General features: G+C 42.9%; 1 protein-coding gene across 1 annotated transcript in view; it reads left to right on the plus strand.

Moving 5' to 3' along the window:
* MED27 (mediator complex subunit 27) overlaps positions 1-16779 on the plus strand; it is a 200567-nt gene that overhangs the window by 72855 nt on the left and 110933 nt on the right. Inside the window, exon 3 of the mRNA XM_014863409.3 lies at positions 1274-1404. Coding sequence (XP_014718895.1) covers positions 1274-1404 — 131 coding nt within the window. The remainder of the gene's footprint in view (positions 1-1273; positions 1405-16779) is intronic.

Below are 16779 nucleotides of genomic sequence, written 5' to 3' on the forward strand. Positions count from 1 at the left end.
GAAAAATGTGTGCATTTTATTTTATGTGAATATAACTCAATAAAGTGGACTTTTTTAAAAGTCCCATTTGGTTTTGAATTAGGCAATATCATTTCTCTTTTCCAATAGAGAAACTGAGGTCTAGAGAAGTAAAATGATCCGTCTTAAGTAACCTCGAAGCTCAGCATTTTGTCCAGGAGCAAAGCAAAGGATGCTTGCCCTGAGCCCGTTATGTAATGCTGCTACCTTACTCATTGTATTGTTCCAACAACATGTACATGTAGTGAAATTAACTTCTCCACCCAGTTCTCTTCAATGAGCCTATATCCGTTTGTATACATTGTAGTAAGATATATTCATGAGCTTATCCTTACGGTTGATATTTGTATCTTAACTGTTGAAAACAGTGGCCAGTGGTTCTGAACACTGACCTATGCTATCTTTGAGTCTGTATGTGATAAGCCCTGTTGTGTTCCTGGTTTACTGCAGTAGACCATGAGTTATATAGTTTTTATTATAGGCAAGATATGACAGTAGCAAGAGTTCCCAGAAATAATTTGTCTTTAAGGAAACCCTCTGGATCTTATAAAAAATGACATATGCTTTAAAACCATTTACACAAAGCATATATGAAAAGTAGTGAAAAATAAAGAACAAAGTAGAAATTACCCAAATTCTGCTACTTAGAAATACACTGTAACATTTTAGAGACCACCTTTTTAAGTGTCTCTCTGTTTACAGTGTAACCTGTTTGGTTTTTTTCTATTCAACAAAATGATGTTGTAAACTTCTTTCCATATTTTAACCAATTTCCCATTTATTTTGGGGAATTTAGATTGTTTCCAGTTTTTCATCATTCTGTAATGGGGTGATGAACAACAATCTTATTCATGTTTCTTTTTCTATTTGTCTAATTATCTCCTTATGAATACATTCCTTGGAGCAAAATGATAGTAGCTGTATTTAAAATTAAAGTCATGCGCCGCGTGATGACATTTTGGTCAACAATGGACCTTGTGTATGGTGGTGGTCCTATAAGATTAGTACCATAGAGCATAGGTGTGTAGTAGGCTAAATACCTAGGTTTGTGTAAGTACAGTCTAAGATTTTCGCACGACAGCAGAATTGCTTAACGACACATTTCTGAGAACATATCCCTGTCATTAAATGACACATGACTGTATTTAAAATGTTCTGAGGAGTACAGGTGTATCAAGTATTGGCAGTTTAATACCCTTGTTCTGCTTTTACCAATGCTATCTTTCATCCTCTTTTGTTTTGCTTTTCCCTACAGTTGCAGTACCATGCAGGTCTAGCATCTGGCCTTCTGAATCAACAGTCGTTGAAACGTTCTGCTAACCAGATGGGAGTATCTGCTAAACGCAGACCAAAGGCTCAACCCACGACTCTCGTCTTACCACCTCAGTGAGTAATGGGTTTGAAAAACTATTTGTCCTGGGTGAATTCTCCTTTGTGCTTGTTTTTGGCTAATGGAAAGTTATTTTGGTAAAATTGTTTCTTTCTTTTAAAAAAGTATCTCTTAAAGATTAGAAACCAAACATATATGTAACATATTTTGCATGGATCTTTACGAAGCAGTTATAATGCAGTTTGTGGTTTACATATTTGTGTGTGACTTTTCCGCCTAGGCTTTTAAGTTACCTCATAGCTTAATCTTTATTTCCTGACCTCATTCCCATGGTCAATGGTCAGAGTAAGGCTGTCCTTATTTTACAAATGAGACAGCGGAGGGGCACAGTGTGGTAAGCTGCCGGCCACCTAGGCAGTCTGGCGGAGCTGGGTCAGAATCAGCGCTCGGCTCACCTTTCTTTTTTAAATAGTAGTATATGTGCTCTTCTTTTTCCCGATAGGAGGGACAACAGATACTGTAAGGTTCATAAAGTGTACAGCTTGGTTTTTTCCACATCTGCACCTCCAAATAGCTCCACCCAGATCAAGCCAGGTGGCCACCACTTCCAGCATCCCAGAAGAGTTTCTCCTCATGGAGAGGAGTGCCACTGCCCTTCCCGAGTTTAACACTTTTCCAACTTGTTTGAACAGTTATTTTTACTCGTCCTTGAGTGTCAGATAAATGGAATCACACAATATGTAATCTTTTATATCAACTTTTTTTCACTTAACATAGTATCTGTTAGATTCATCTGGGTGGTTTGTTCTTTTTGTTGCTATGTAGTATTCCTTTAAATATGCCGCAATTGCTTCATCCATTTACCTGTGGGTTATGTTGTACTGGAAGCCTGAGGAGATGAGGGCCAAGGCTCACTCAGTGATGTGGAGTCAGAAATGTGGACACACCAGTGTTTCCTGATAGCTTTTGCCCCTGGGAGGGCAGCACTCCCAGAAGGCTCGGCTTGGACTTTAAACGCATTCCCTAGCCCATCCTGCCCTCCTGTTGTACCCTCCTTCGTTTACATCCTCAGTTGCAAACTACATTTTTATGTTTCCAGTCCAAAGGAGTGTTTGAGATTTTCCGAATCAACAAACCAGCACATGAGAAACAACAGATAATGTTCTTTAAGAAGCTTTCTGCCAAATAGTGAAAACTCTTTGTCTTGCCTCACTCAAGAAGCTGTCCCTGTAGTCTCTGAAAAATACGGCAGGAGATGAGGAGATGAGACTCAGTTGTTTGCCTTTACACAAGATCTCATTTGTTTTGCATTTGTTTCGCGAGTATTTATTATACATACTATGTGCCAGGCATTGTCCTAGGCTCTGGGGATACAGTCATGAGCAAGATAGATATGGTCCCACCTTCCTAAAGCTTTTTGTTTATTAAAGGGAAAAGACAAAAATAAGTGTACCCCTAAACAAATTAATAAATTGATATAATAATTTCTGGTTATGATTAATGCTTAGGAAGGGAACACACAGGATGGTAAGGTGTGGGAGTAGGGTGGGAGAAACTGCTTAAATAGGGTAGTCAACGAAGGCCTCCCCAGAGTGATGACATTAGGTGGAGACTTGGAGAGTGAGGAGGAGAAAGGCCAGTGAAGAAGCAGGGGAGGTCACAGGGGACGACTCTGGAGACCTTTTCTCTCACTGGTAGACACTCTTAGACCATCATTTCTATGATTTTCAAGTTTTCTTCACGATTAACATTTGCTTCCAGGATAGGATGCACATAACCAACCAGCCTCCAACAAGTGATTTTTTTGTCTCCTGCAAGCACAGGTGCCGTATTTTTCAGAGACTACAGGGACAGCTTCTTGAGTGATGCAAGACAAAGAGTTTTCACTATTTGGCAGAAAGCTTCTTAAAGAACATTATCTGTTGTTTCTCATGTGCTGGTTTGTTGATTCTGAAAATCTCAACTTTCAGCTCTCAGAAGTCTAATAGGCCTTGTAACTTGTCACTTTCCCTGCATGGATTGTCTACTGAGGCAAGATGTTTGGTGAGAAGTGAAAGACTTTCTAATGGTCCCATAAGACTGGAGCCAAAAAGTGTTTGTTGCTAACTCTCTCTTGACAAAAGTCAGTTCTTAGTCCATCTGTTCACCATTTGTTAATTTGCATTGGCTTGAAACCTGTTTACAGGTGACATGCTATTATGAGGACACTTAGAAACTATTTTAAGCACCAAGGCAATCAACAGACTCTGTTCTCATGCCAAAAAACAAAAGAAGTGTTCACAACTGTCATTATAAATTTACAATAAATCACTCAAAATACTTAGTTTCAAAGAGAAAAGTGGTTACTATGTCCTAAGAATACAACTTTGAAGTGATTTCCTATACTTAGTAGCCTATTTCTGTGAAAATTGACTGCTGCCCTCTCACATCAGTGAGCTGTTGAGGCTCACGTTATCCTGGAGTCCTGTGTAGGACTCCTGTCCAGTAGGCAAAATCTATATCTAAAGGACATCCGTGCACTTTTATTGAGCACCTACTATGCACCACTTATGGTGTTAGAGGTCAGGAATAGAAACACCAACAAGGCGGAGCTGCTGGCCTGGTTGATTATGAAAAAAAAAATTAAGTTAAAAAATAAAACACTAGTCATCTGTACATATTGTAGAAACCAAAGATGATAAAAAAGAAAAGAGGAAAATAATCTATCACCCTGAGAAAGCTATGTTAAGATTTTGATGGATATTGCTCTAGGTGTTTTTCTGTGCGTGTAATATATAATTTTTAAAAACAAAAAACAACTCCAAAAAGAATTGTGTTGTAGTACTGTTCTGTATCACATCCCAACATTTCCTGAATGTAGTTGGTAGGTTTTAAGGTAGTATAATTTGATCTATGAAATATTTAAATTTATATATCAATTAGCCATGTTGTGGTTCTATTCTGTAGAACATTACCACTTACAAAATTTTTATTATAGGCACAACATGACCATAAACTAACTTTATCATTAAGGAAATCCCTCGAACTCCCTTATAAAACAACCCCCAAATCCTCCAAGGTTGCTACATTAGTTATCTATTACTGTAGAACAAATTGCCCCAAAACTTAGTGGTTTAACAACAATAAACATAATGTCTCACACTTTCTCTGGATCAGGAATCTGGAAGTGGCTTGGCTGGGTGGTTCTGGATCAGAGTCTCTGATAAGCTAGCAATCAGATATCAGCCAGGGCTGCCGTCATCTGAAAGTTAGACTGGGGTTAGAAGATCACATCCAAGGTGACTCACTCACGTGGCAGGCAAGTTGTTGACGGGAGACCTCAGTTCCTCTACACAAAGACCTCTCCACAGGGTGCTTGAGTATCCTCATGACGTGGCGTGTGCCTTCTCCCAGAGCAGCTGATCTCAGAGAATGAGAGCTAGGCAGAGGCTATCATGTTTATGACCTCGCCTCAGAAGACATGTAGCGTCAGTTCCACCCCATTCTATTTGTTAGACATGAGTCACTAAATCTGAATCACATTCTGGGGTGGGGATGAGGCTCCTCCTCTTGAAGGAAGGAATGTCAAAGAATTCGTGGACACAGTTTAAAACCACCACAGTTGCCAATGGGGAGAGACATCACACAGAGGGAAGAATGGCTGAGTTTGTAAGCCCCATTCCCTTCTTTATTCAGCAAATGTTTACTCAGGGGCTACAAGTGGTTAGTTTGTGTACTGTGCTGGGATTTACAGATGAATAAGATATAATTTTGGCTTTCAGGACACTCTGAGGAGAAACAGGAACAGAGGTAGCAGGGAATCATAGTAAAGTGTGCCTAGTCCAAATGATGTGATGCTGAAGTGCCCAAGGGGGCCATGGGCAGGGTGCTGAGAGAGATCCACTTAGGGAGGCCCAGCTAAACTTCACTGAATTCCTCCACTCCCAGCTGTGAGGGGTGGAGACTTGACTTTATTAAGAGAGCTGCATGCTTTCTTGCATAGGCTTATGGGATTCTAAGGAAAGATTTTATTTCTAAACAGTGAAGACCAGGGGAGGATGATTGGCCGGGCTCCTCACACGCCCTCCTCTGTAACTGTGCGTCTGTTACTGTGTTGATGGGTGGGTTTCTGCATTGGCTTTTGTCAGCAGTTGGATGGCATTAGGTCTACTACAACAAAACCACTGACTCTGCCTAAGGGTGCGGAGCCCACAGGCATGGCGAGAACGCAGGAGGTTTGTGTGATGTGTTTGTTTTTAAAATGCAGTTGGCTTTAACAGTAGTAGTCTTTGAAGACTCAGATACCCCCGGAGTTCCCGTAGGATTGGTGATTCATGGGATTAATGATTCATATCTTTCTCCCCCTCTAAAGAAGCTTGTAAGAAGACAAAGATGTTGATGATGAAAGATCTTTTATCATGGGTTAGTATTCAGAGGGCACTGATGAAGTGACCTCACGTCCATGATTCCCGAGTGCTCATGTTAAGTTAAGGCTTTTGCAGAAGGGCACTATCGTTTTCATAAAGAAGCCATGTCCCCTCTTGCTGGGTAAACATTGCCAGGCTTTTGACCCTTGTAAGATTGAGATCCGCCTGGAAAGTGGCTGTCTTATTTGACCTATGTAAGTTGTGTATTGAGATATCTATGTATTTAATATATGTCAGATGCAGCCATGCTTCCTCGTGCTCTTGCGTAGCAGTCTCAACTTTACGGTGTATTTTTTGATATACTTTTCGTTAGCAGGGGATATTCGTTTTAATCAATATGACCAAGCTGGATGGCTTGTGACTTCTGGGTTTCAGCAGCTTAGCCTGATGAAATGCTGTCTTTCCATGGAAGCAGAGGTGAAAGACTCTTATGTGAAAGACTCTTATTCTGCACATATAGATCTCATTTAGGTTTGAGGGAACAAAATCGTTTTACAGAAAGGTTGCTTTTTTAATCTTACCCCTCTCCCCTGGAAGTTGTGGGGATAGGCAGTTTCTTTTGTATCGTGTTATCTTCCATGAAAAGATCCTGCCTGCTGAATCAAGGGCATGTTTCCTTTGATAGCCTCCCTTCCCCCAATCACTGGGGATGCGCTGTCCATGCTTCCAGCCAAGAACAACCCTCCCGCTTGTCCACTAGGTCCAGGCCCCTCTCACCGACTCCGAACCGTTTCTCCGTCAGTCTCCTTTTTCCCTCCTGCACTGTCAGTATTTCCCTTTCTCCTGGATCCTTCCCAGTAGTACGCACACATGCCTACCACAGAGACCATCTCCTGTAAGAACACCCGGCTCATACTCCCACTTCTCCTTCCAGCTCCCGCCTCCTGTTTCTCCTCTTTACAGCAAAACTCCTTGAAAGAGTTCACTATACTTGCCTCCAATTTTTCGACCACCCCAGGCAACCACTGTTTTGATTTCTATTCCTGTGCCCAACGCTACCTCTTTTAGAACTCCACATAAATGGAGTCATGCAGAACATAATATTTTCTTTCTGGTATCTTTTGCTCAACATGATGTTTTAGAGATTTGTTTCTGTTGTACATGTCAATGGTTTGTTCCAATTTACTGCTGAATAATGTTCCTTGATTTTCTCTGGAGCCCACCAGTGGCATTTCCTCCACATTTTGCGTCTGTTTCAGTATTGTCTCATGCCCTCGAGAGTGCAGGGCGTCGTCACTTACACTCCCGGCTTGGATGACCTGCGTCAGCAGCAGAACAACACAGGAGCAGCATGCAGTGACAAGTATTGCTGGAAAGGAAGGCTGCTAATTCAGGAAGCAACAAGGGTAATGACACAGCACACACACCTAGGGGTTCCAGTGTTTGAACAACTGATTGCATTTAGTGCGGCCGCTAATTCGGCTCTGGGAGTTGAACTGAAAGAGGCTCATTTTCTGCCACCGCCCTGCACGTTAATTCCCAGGAAGATCTTCGACTAGAAATTACACATGGTGCTCATATGGATGATTGGACTCTTTCCAAGATGTGTGGTAAATGCCACTTCTATTCTTGACAGGCAGAGGCTCAGGTTGTCTTGTGCTTAATGTAAAACCAACAGGAATCATGGCAAGCACAGCAGTGACTTAAACCTGACCTTGGCGATAGTGATGAATGAGGGTGGAGCTCGTCGTGGTCTTGATGTTCCAACTGAGTGAGGCGAACATTTGCCAGGATGAAGCACACTAAACCCAGAGTCTCTTCCTGTAGCTTCCTGGCCGTTATATCATTCGCTCTTCTCGTGCTGATTTTCAAGACCCTTTCTACAAGTTTTTTTCCTCAGCCATACAGATATGAAACTCCAGGTTTCTGTAGTTGCTGTGCCATTACAAAACCCTTGATATAGGTGTTATCTGAAGGGTGACTGTGAACGTGCTTCCTTGCAGGGACCTGGTTTTCTTCTTGATTACTTGGGCTTTGTTTTGCCTTCTGAGGATCTTGATATTTTGTTGAGGGCAGAGTTTGGTTATATGTTGATAAGACTATATTAAATTCTTCAACTTAGATGGTGATAGGAGCCCTAAACAAGAATACTTGGTGTCTCTTTTTATTGGAGTTATTTTGCCTCTGAGGAAAGGAGCAGTGACTAAGCCGTGCATGAGGAGCAGACTGGTTCACTGCCGTGAGCTTTAGGAATGCCGAGCATCGCGTCCTGAATCCCTTTTCCGTGGGTACTTATCACCTAAGCTAACTCTCCCTGACCTTGGGCTCGCGAGCAGAGCAAGGGTGTTGCCTGTATTGAGTGCCCCTGAAAGGAGCCAGAGAACTTTGCACCTCTGAGTTTCCTCTGAGTTTTAGAAAAAGTCATCAAAACTTGGGTGGAAATTCACTAAGTCCTTCTTTCCCCAACTGGCAAGTATTAAGTAACAATATTCATTAAATACCACTGAGAGGCTATGTAATAAAGAAATAATCCTAGGCCTCGGTGGCTGTAACTCTCCAGAAGAGTTGAAATTGAGAATATAATTAAAGATTAAAACATTGTTTGCATTCTAGAACACAGAGAAATCTTCCTTTCCATTGTGGGACTGTATTAATAAGGAAGAGATCAGTTTCCAATAACCAACACTGCAGAAGCTCGTTTATTAACATCAGTCCTGTTTAAGCCGTCTGACTCAGTACTTCTCTTGCCTTTTTCCTACAAGACTGGAGCTGTCTCCAGGAATACTGAAGAATACCAGTCTTATCTTAAAAACTTTTTCCAAATCTACTCAGTGTCCTTAGTTTGGATAGGAATGTTCGTATAGCAAGGGTTACTGTAGATGGATCTTCAGTATCCATCTACAGTATCCCTCTGTTATGTCAACAAAATAATTTTCAGTCTATTCATTTCAGCCAGTTTTCTATGCAAAGGTTAGAAGGTTGGTAGGAACTAATGTACTTGGCTATTTTAAGGTTTTATCATTGTGCCTGGAAAAGGGGTGAGAACACTATAAAATGTTGTCAGGCCGTCCTGACACAGGGACAGAAAGAAACCCTGTGGGGTCAGACATCTGGTACGCGAGCTCCTCGGAGCCAGCCGGCACCCTCAGTCTCAGAGTGGGCCCAGGGAAGAGCCCGGGCCTTGCCCGAGGGGACTGTAAGAGTTTAGCTGCGCAAGCACCGTTTCATTTTCTCCCTCTGCTTTTTGGTTCCTGCTCACATTCGTTTATTTTCCATCTGCCTTGAAATAGAATCAGAAGGCCCCGTGAAGCCGAGCGTGTAGAGTGGTCTTCCTTGTGTTCAGCCTCCACTGCTGCTGTGCTCTCCCTGCTCTTTCGAGTTTCTCATTTGAGGGCCGGAGAAGACACACTCAGTAATAATTCTTGAAATGTCCTTTTTTATGTGTTTATGACTCGTGTTATTGGCAGGTAGAGAAGGAAAATGTCCCTCAGTCTGTGTCATTGACTGGAGAAGAAAAAATGTGGTTCAGTGACTGGGCAGAAAGAAACCTGCAACTCGTGACTTGCGTAAGGCTTTAATTTTGTAGCTCTTCTGTGGCATTTGCCACTATCGGCCTTATGTTTTGGTTAGCCTGGAAACTTGTTGGGGGACCAGGGCTCTCTGTGTGTCTTTTCCTGCCTAGCCTGGGCTCAGGTCCCGATGGCTGAAGGAACAAGTCCTCCTGCAGGCTAGCTCCCCGCTGTGCTGCCTGCTCCACCCCCACCCTGGCTGATGACGCTGAAAACATCTTTTTACAGCATGCGGTCATACTGCTCATGGCTCTTAGTAAATTAGAAGTGTAAGCGTTGGGTATTTGTATGGCTGGGAACCAGGTGCCATTTGGACAGACAGAAATGCCTACGGATGAGGATTCAGATTTGCGGGTCTGGCCCTGCTGAGTGTGGATGGAAAGGATTGCATCTGGAGGCTTGGGCAGCAAGCAGGGCCCGAAAACCAGGCAGCAGGCCCTGGGGGCTCACGAGCAGGGGATGATATGTAGCAAGTGGTGTCTTAGGAAGATTAATCAAGTAGCAGAATGCAGATAAACAAGGTAGTCCTTGGTAGCTATTTAAAAGATAATTGGTTCATGCTACTTATCTTTTAGCCCCTCTCTTTGGGCAGGAGAAAAATCTCTGGGAGAAATAAATGAGGAATCCCTCATAAATATTAATGTAAAAATCTGTCTATGGAGAATAAATACAGGGACATTTTGTTTTAAATGCTCTATGTCGTTGTGCTTCATTAGCATACATGTTGTAAAAGATCCTTTTCTCCCCTTGAGAGAACAGTATTTAGTTTGACTATTAGTCGCACGCTGAAATCTGTGGCTTGTCAGGATTGTCATACTTTAGATGGACAGAACTGCTCTGCCCCCCCTGCTTCAGCCACACTCAGAAGTGTGGGAGCCAGCAGGGTCCTTCCTGTCTTCTAGATGCTCCATCTGGACCTTTGATCCCGGCTGCCTGGTCCCCTAGTCTGTGTGTTTATACTTTTCACTCTGCAAGCATTTACTAAGCACTTTCTGCGGGCTGAGTGTATGCTTGATCACCTGGGAATCAGAAGGTGCTCCATCAACAGGTGACAAAGATGATGAGTTCCATTTGAACCATGAGTTTGAGGTGCTCATAAGCCTTCGGTGAAATGATATGATGACTCGATTTGCTTTAAAATACTCAGCCTCCCCCTTCTCAAAAGTGTTGAGGGGAGGGAGGGAGGATATGATACAAATGGTTGCTAACTGTTGAAACTGGGTAATGAGAACATAATACAGTTGATGAGCTCATTATAGTGTTTTGTCTACTTTTGTGTATATTTGAAATTTTTCACAATGAAATATTTTTTAAAATATGGGTCTGGAACTTGGATGTTGTCGAAGAAATAGAGTGTTGGTAATCGGCAGTGTAGGGATGGTAGCAGAAGTCTTGGGAGTGGATAGAATCTGCCAGGGGGTGCGGAGGGAGCTCAGGGGAGGGCAACAGAGGAGGGGCTGGTGAAGGGGCCATGTTGCCCTGCCCCGCCCGTCAGGTGGCACTTCAGTCCTTTACTGTCTGGTTCCTGTCCTGACCTCACTCTGAGCTACTCTGTCCTATATTTGTCTCAGACCCGTTGTGACATAGACTAAAATTTAAGACTCAGTGTCTTCCATAGATACTGAATCAAAGAGAAATTGCATAAAGTAGAAAACTATAATAAAGAACCTGGCCATTAGGCACTAAGTTGAATGTGGCAGCCTGCAGAATCAGTTTAAAACTTATATTTCGTTGCATCCTCTAATTGCATTTCTCCTCTACAAGGTGATGTTATGCAGGAAGACAGCTGTCTACTGTGGTTATTACATCACTCTGGCCGTTACTGGGCAAGGGAGGAAAAGGAACGGGTGGTTGTGTAGTGCAGCTCATCAGATAGAAGCTGGATCTTTTTTTTAAAATTCCTTTTGCATAACAAATAGCTCAGGATTGTTAATATTTCACACTATGCCATCCCCAAGCAATGCTGGTTGTAAGTGAAACTTTTCTTTATTTGTCTTTCTGTTCTTTCTTGGAATGAAAAGTAATTTTGGTGATCTCTTGATGTACATCTCTATTTCTTTCTCTCTCTGCCGTGTAGGTTGTTAGTAACCCATAGATTTTGGCCCAGAAAGTCCCTATTTAGAGTTATAAGTGATCAAGAGGCAGTGAGCCAGTTTCTCTGTTCACCTATGCTGAAAACTATTCCGTAGGCTCGGACAGTACAGTGACCTCAGTAACGTGAGGCCAGGCTGGAGCAGGAAGTGGCTTTGTCTCTTAGCTTGAGTCTTTTAGGGCAGAGTGGATTTTGATCTGGTGGTACCAGTCACTCTGATAGTCCTCATTCATGGTAGATACATGGGAATTTTTAGTAAGAAAACATGAAAAACCTGTTCTCAACCCAGATTATACTTATTTCTAACTTCCTGAGACTTTAGGTAAATCATCTCTCCAGTTTTGCTCAGTGTGGAAAGAACTAGTCATTATCTTTCTGTTTGGAGGCAGTTTCTAGATCTAGATTAAGCTCTGAGCTCAGGCCTGCTGGTCCTTAGGATGAGCAATCAAGGCCAGTCCTGGATCTGGGGACGTTCTGACAGCTGGGTAGTAGTAGACTAGAATTGGCTCCCAGGTGAAGGGGCCAGCCAGCCAGATGTGGAGGCTCAGCGCTTCTCTGGAGATGAGGGAGCCTTTAGAGCGCTGATTCCCAGCCCTGGCTGCACATTAGAATCCTGTGGGGAGCTCAGTGTGGGAGAGGCCCAGTCATCCCTATTTTTAAACAGCTCCCAGGACGATTCCTGTTTGCATCTGAGATTCAGAACCACTGCTCCAGGAGGGGTGCAGGGAACACTCCAGGGCTGGAGGGATCTGGGAAAGAATTGTCAGAACATCTATAAGATGAAGGGAATGATTGTTTTGGAGCAAAACTTGGCAGAGCTTATTTGCTCAAGGGCACAGATGGGAACTTGCTGGAATTTAAAATTCACAAGAAGGTGGATCCTAACTTGGTTGCTTCCTCATCAGCTCCCAGAATGTATTCAGTTTGTCAATACTGGTCTTCTCCCTGACCAACTTTAGCTTGTGACCCTTGGTCCACAGAAAAAGGCAGTCTGGTGATATTTTACTTTTTTCCATTGAATATTGTTTTATTCTATATTAGTGATTTGGGCCTGCTAGTTAAATTAGTATCTATAAGCATGTTGCATTGTCATTATGGACACTTTTAAATGTATTTGTGTAAATCAGAAATACACAGTTTAGTTTATAGCAGGTCTGATGTGTAGTCTTTTTTTCTTTACAGCTTTATCTTTTAACAGCTTTGTTGTAAATGTTTAAAGTATATAAATTTTGACATGTGTATATACCTGTGAAGCCATCAACTTACTCATCATAATCAAGATAATGAATATATTCGTCACCCCAAAAGTTTCCTCATGCCCCTTCGTAATCCTACTCACTCCATATCTCCATCCCCAGGTAACCACTGAGCTGCTTTTTGTCACTGTAAATTGTTTGCATTTTCTGTGAGTTTATATAAGTGGAATCATACAGTATGTACTCTTTTTTTTAATGTGGCTTTTCTACTCAGTATAATTATTTTGGGATTCATCTATATTGTTGCATGGATCAGTAGATCATTTCCTTTTCTTGCTGTATAGTATTCCATTGAATGAATATACCACAATTTGATTATCTGTTCATCCGTTGCCGGATATTTGAGTTGTTTCCAGTTTTTGACTATCGCAAATAAAGTCAGAATAAACATTCATGTATAAGTCTTTCTATGGAAGTATACTTTTGTTTCTCTTGGGTAAACACTTAAGAGTACTGTACAATATCTAGATCATATGGTAGGTGTATGTGTATCTTTTTAGAAAATTGCCGAACTGTTTTCCTAAGTGATTGTATCATTCTACATTCCCGCCAGCATGTGAGCGTTCCGATTACTCCACGTCCTCACCAACATGTGGTATGGTCAGTCTTTCTAATGTTAGGCATTCTAATAAGTATGTCGTGGTATCTCATTGTGGTTTTAACATGCGTTTCCCGAATGACTAAGATGTAGAGCATCTTTTCATGTGCGTATTTACCATCTGTGTATCTTCTTTGGTGAAATGCAGAAAAAACATTGAGGCCTACTGCCTGAGAATTTACTTTTGAGAAATGTAGATTTCCTTTCCTTTGATGGCCTTGAAAATCCCTTAATGGAGATCCTATGGTAGATAAATTATTATACATTGACTGATGCGTATCTGTTAAGTACCTGTGCTCGTCATTCCACCAGTTGCTGTGGGGAAGGCAGAGGAAATAGTAGTCAGGGACTGGAGCTCTCGGAGTCCAAACATTCCAGGTTTGCTTGAGTGTTTCTTGGTGTTTCTTCACCGTGTCCGTCTTCTTCCTGTTCCTCTGTCATAGCTGCTCTGGCATTGGTTGGTGCTGGGGACAAGTTTTGAATTTAGTTTGTCCTGACTTTTCTGGTAGAGGTACCTGTCTTTACCAGTGAAGTCTAGACTCTTGCTGTTCTTTATTTTTAATTGGTATTTATTTGCAGTATGCTCTGCTTTTCATTCACTTTTAAAATTCACCAAATAAAATCTGATGTCCATAATGCTAAGTGCTAGATATTCAGTGATGAATAAACCTTCCTTTAAGGAATGTATTTCTTATTTTTAAATTTTTTTCTGGTGAGGAAGACTTTTGTCCTAAGCTAACATCTGTTGCCAGTCTTCCTCTTTTTTTGCTTGAGGAAGATTAGCCCTGAGCTAACATCTGTGGCAGTCTTCCTCTGTTTTATATGTGGGATACCTCCACAGCATGGCTGATGAGTGGAGTATGTCTGTGCCGTGGATCCAAACCTGCGAACCCGGGCTGCTGAAGGAGAGCGCGTGAAACTTTAACCACTCAGCCACAGGGCCAGCCCCCCTTTAGGGAATTTAGAGTGTCCTGGGGAGGCAAGTAAAGAAGCCCTTAGGGTCCAAAAGAAGGATACTTAATTGACCCAGTGGAACCAGGAAAGGTTCCCCAGGGGATGCAAACTTGGAAAAGTTGAAATTCCCTCTAAACAGACTTAAGTACCATGTTGGTGTCTCATTTTAGAATAGCCTAAGACAAGCCCACTGCCTATTAGCCACTAAAAGGAGGCAAAAGGAGGGCACGAAGAAGCAAGAGGCAGAAACTGCCAAGACTCTGAGGAGTGGGAGCTGTTGAATAAGACCACCCACATCCCACCTCTCAGGCTTTCACCCAGCTCTTCTGGAGCTCGCTTCCTGGGCTACTAAAAACGTGCTGATCCCCCCAGCTCTCAAGGAGACCTGCTGGGGCCCAGGGCAGCTGCTTATCCCAGTGTGTCCTATAGGTCTCATGTTCCGTGGGTTCCCTGATGTGAAAAGACTGGGAAACTGCTGTGAAAGTGGACCCAGATCCAGTGCTCTTGCTCTGGCTCTCTTTCTGAGGTGGGCACCCTCACACCCAGTTGTTCTCCCGTCCCCCTCTCATCTTTGTCCCTAGAAACCTCAATTTTGTATTGTTTAGTAACCACAGTGCGAGACTTTACCAGACTTGAGCCTCAGATCAAACTTGCCGAAGATCCTAGTCTCTCACCTTGGTGGATGCATCATAATAGGACGGGACAGCTTTGGCGTCCCGTGTGTGCCCTGCCCGCCCATAGACTCCATATTGCATTGTTGCGCGGAACCTCCTTGTGCCTCCTCCGTCTCTCCTACCTGCTGTATTCAGGGCTCAGGCAGAGGTGTTCCAGGGAGATCTGTTAAAGGAATGTAACTCTTGGCTCTAGGGGCATGCTTGCTGTGCAGCCGCCCCAACTCCCCACACAGGGAGTTAGATTTGCTGGGATTAATATCCCCAGAGAAGAAATCTCGGGGTCCTTAGCCCCTGTCCAACCCCAGCCCTACTCATTACTGCCCCAGAAGTGTTTCCCAGGGTCGTGTTGCTTCCACTCATCGTGCTCCTACATTTTCATCTCAGTGCCCCAAAGAAGATATCCTTATAAGTCTCTCACGGTCTTACATAAAGTTTCATCTCATTTTTTATTGTTTTGTTAAGCCAGCATAAATCCCAAGCATAGTAGCTCTAGAAAGGTGTTCTTTTCCTGTCTGACATATAACAAAATAGATTTAGATTTTTGGGGGGGGGGTGCACTTGGGTGCCTTGGGAAAAATAAAACAAAATAATTGAAATTAAGTAAATAAGAACCACCAAATTCCTTTTCCTTCTCTTTGCCAGAACTCCCATCTCCTCTTGTCAGTTAAAACGGACAAACCCCCCTCCCCCGGCCCATAGAGCATGCACAGAGCTTGACTTTACACAGCACACATGGGGCTGGAATTGGTTCTTTGAGATTAACTTCCTCTCTCCCTGTTATTATTTTTCTTTAATAGTTTTTAAAGGTCTCCCAAGACCAATTAATTCAATGCGCTGCATTTAACAGACATTTAGACAATATGTGGATTGTCCTCCCTCCTACAGAACCTTGGGTATTGTTGAGGGGCATGTCTGGAGTGTCGTGAAAATTCAGACCGGCAAGAGCCGGGAGGCAGCTCCTTCTCCCCTCGTTGCACTGTCAAGGGAACTCAGGTACAGGTAGGGAGGTGTTTTTTCGAGAAAGTCATGGAGGTTTGTTAGTAACAGAGCCAGGACTGGAACCTCTTGACTGTTTTGTTCCTCTAATGCTCCTGCTTACATTCTGCCACTGTCTGTGTTCTTGGGTGGGTGGGGGGCAATGGAAGAAGAAGAGAGAAGGGGGGAAAACCCAGAATGTAAAAAAAAACTATCTTTTTTTAGGTGATGTTTTTGGATGGTGTCGTAGAATCGCCACCCCTGTTTTGCTCTCCTGAGATTTCCCCAAGTGGGATATACTTCGCTGATTGCTTCTTGAGTCTTGCATGTGAACCTAGCAGAGGCCACACAGCCCATTGCTTCTGGTTCTTTGCAAATGGAAGGGGACAGTTTCAGCTTTCGTGTGCTAAGAATTCCAGCTTTCTGCTTCAGCGCTCCTTGTGGCCCTGGAGCTCTGCCCTGTTAGCACTGCTTTTTGGCAGAGAAGCAATACTTTATCAGCCAGTAGGAGCAGATATTTCTGTTCTACAAATGAGCCCAGATTTATAGACTCAGAGTTCAAGGAAATGAGATGAGAGATCACCAACCAAAGCTGAATCTACAGTGAGGGTAGAAACACCGTAGGACTGGTTAATAATGAAAGCCAATACAAAAGGCACTCAGTTCATTCTTAATGTTAGTCCTAAGAGGTACTGTTACTCTCCTTGGCTTTACAGATGATGACACTGAGGCTCAGACCTTGTCCAGAGTCTCCTAGCTTGGAAGTGGTGGGACTGGGGTTCAAAGCTGGGCAATGGGCCTCCAGAACCCACACGTCTGAGCTGTACAAGGAAGAGTTGTGCCTGTATTCACTTCTGTCGTAGATTAGGTTTTCCAGAAGCAGATGCTGAGATGGAGTTTGAGGCGCAGTGTATTTATTAGAGAGCAACATGTGTGAAAGGAAGGGGGAAGAAGCAGGATTGGACGG

Source organism: Equus asinus, chromosome 10, assembly GCF_041296235.1.
Source record: "Equus asinus isolate D_3611 breed Donkey chromosome 10, EquAss-T2T_v2, whole genome shotgun sequence".
NCBI lineage: Eukaryota > Metazoa > Chordata > Mammalia > Perissodactyla > Equidae > Equus > Equus asinus.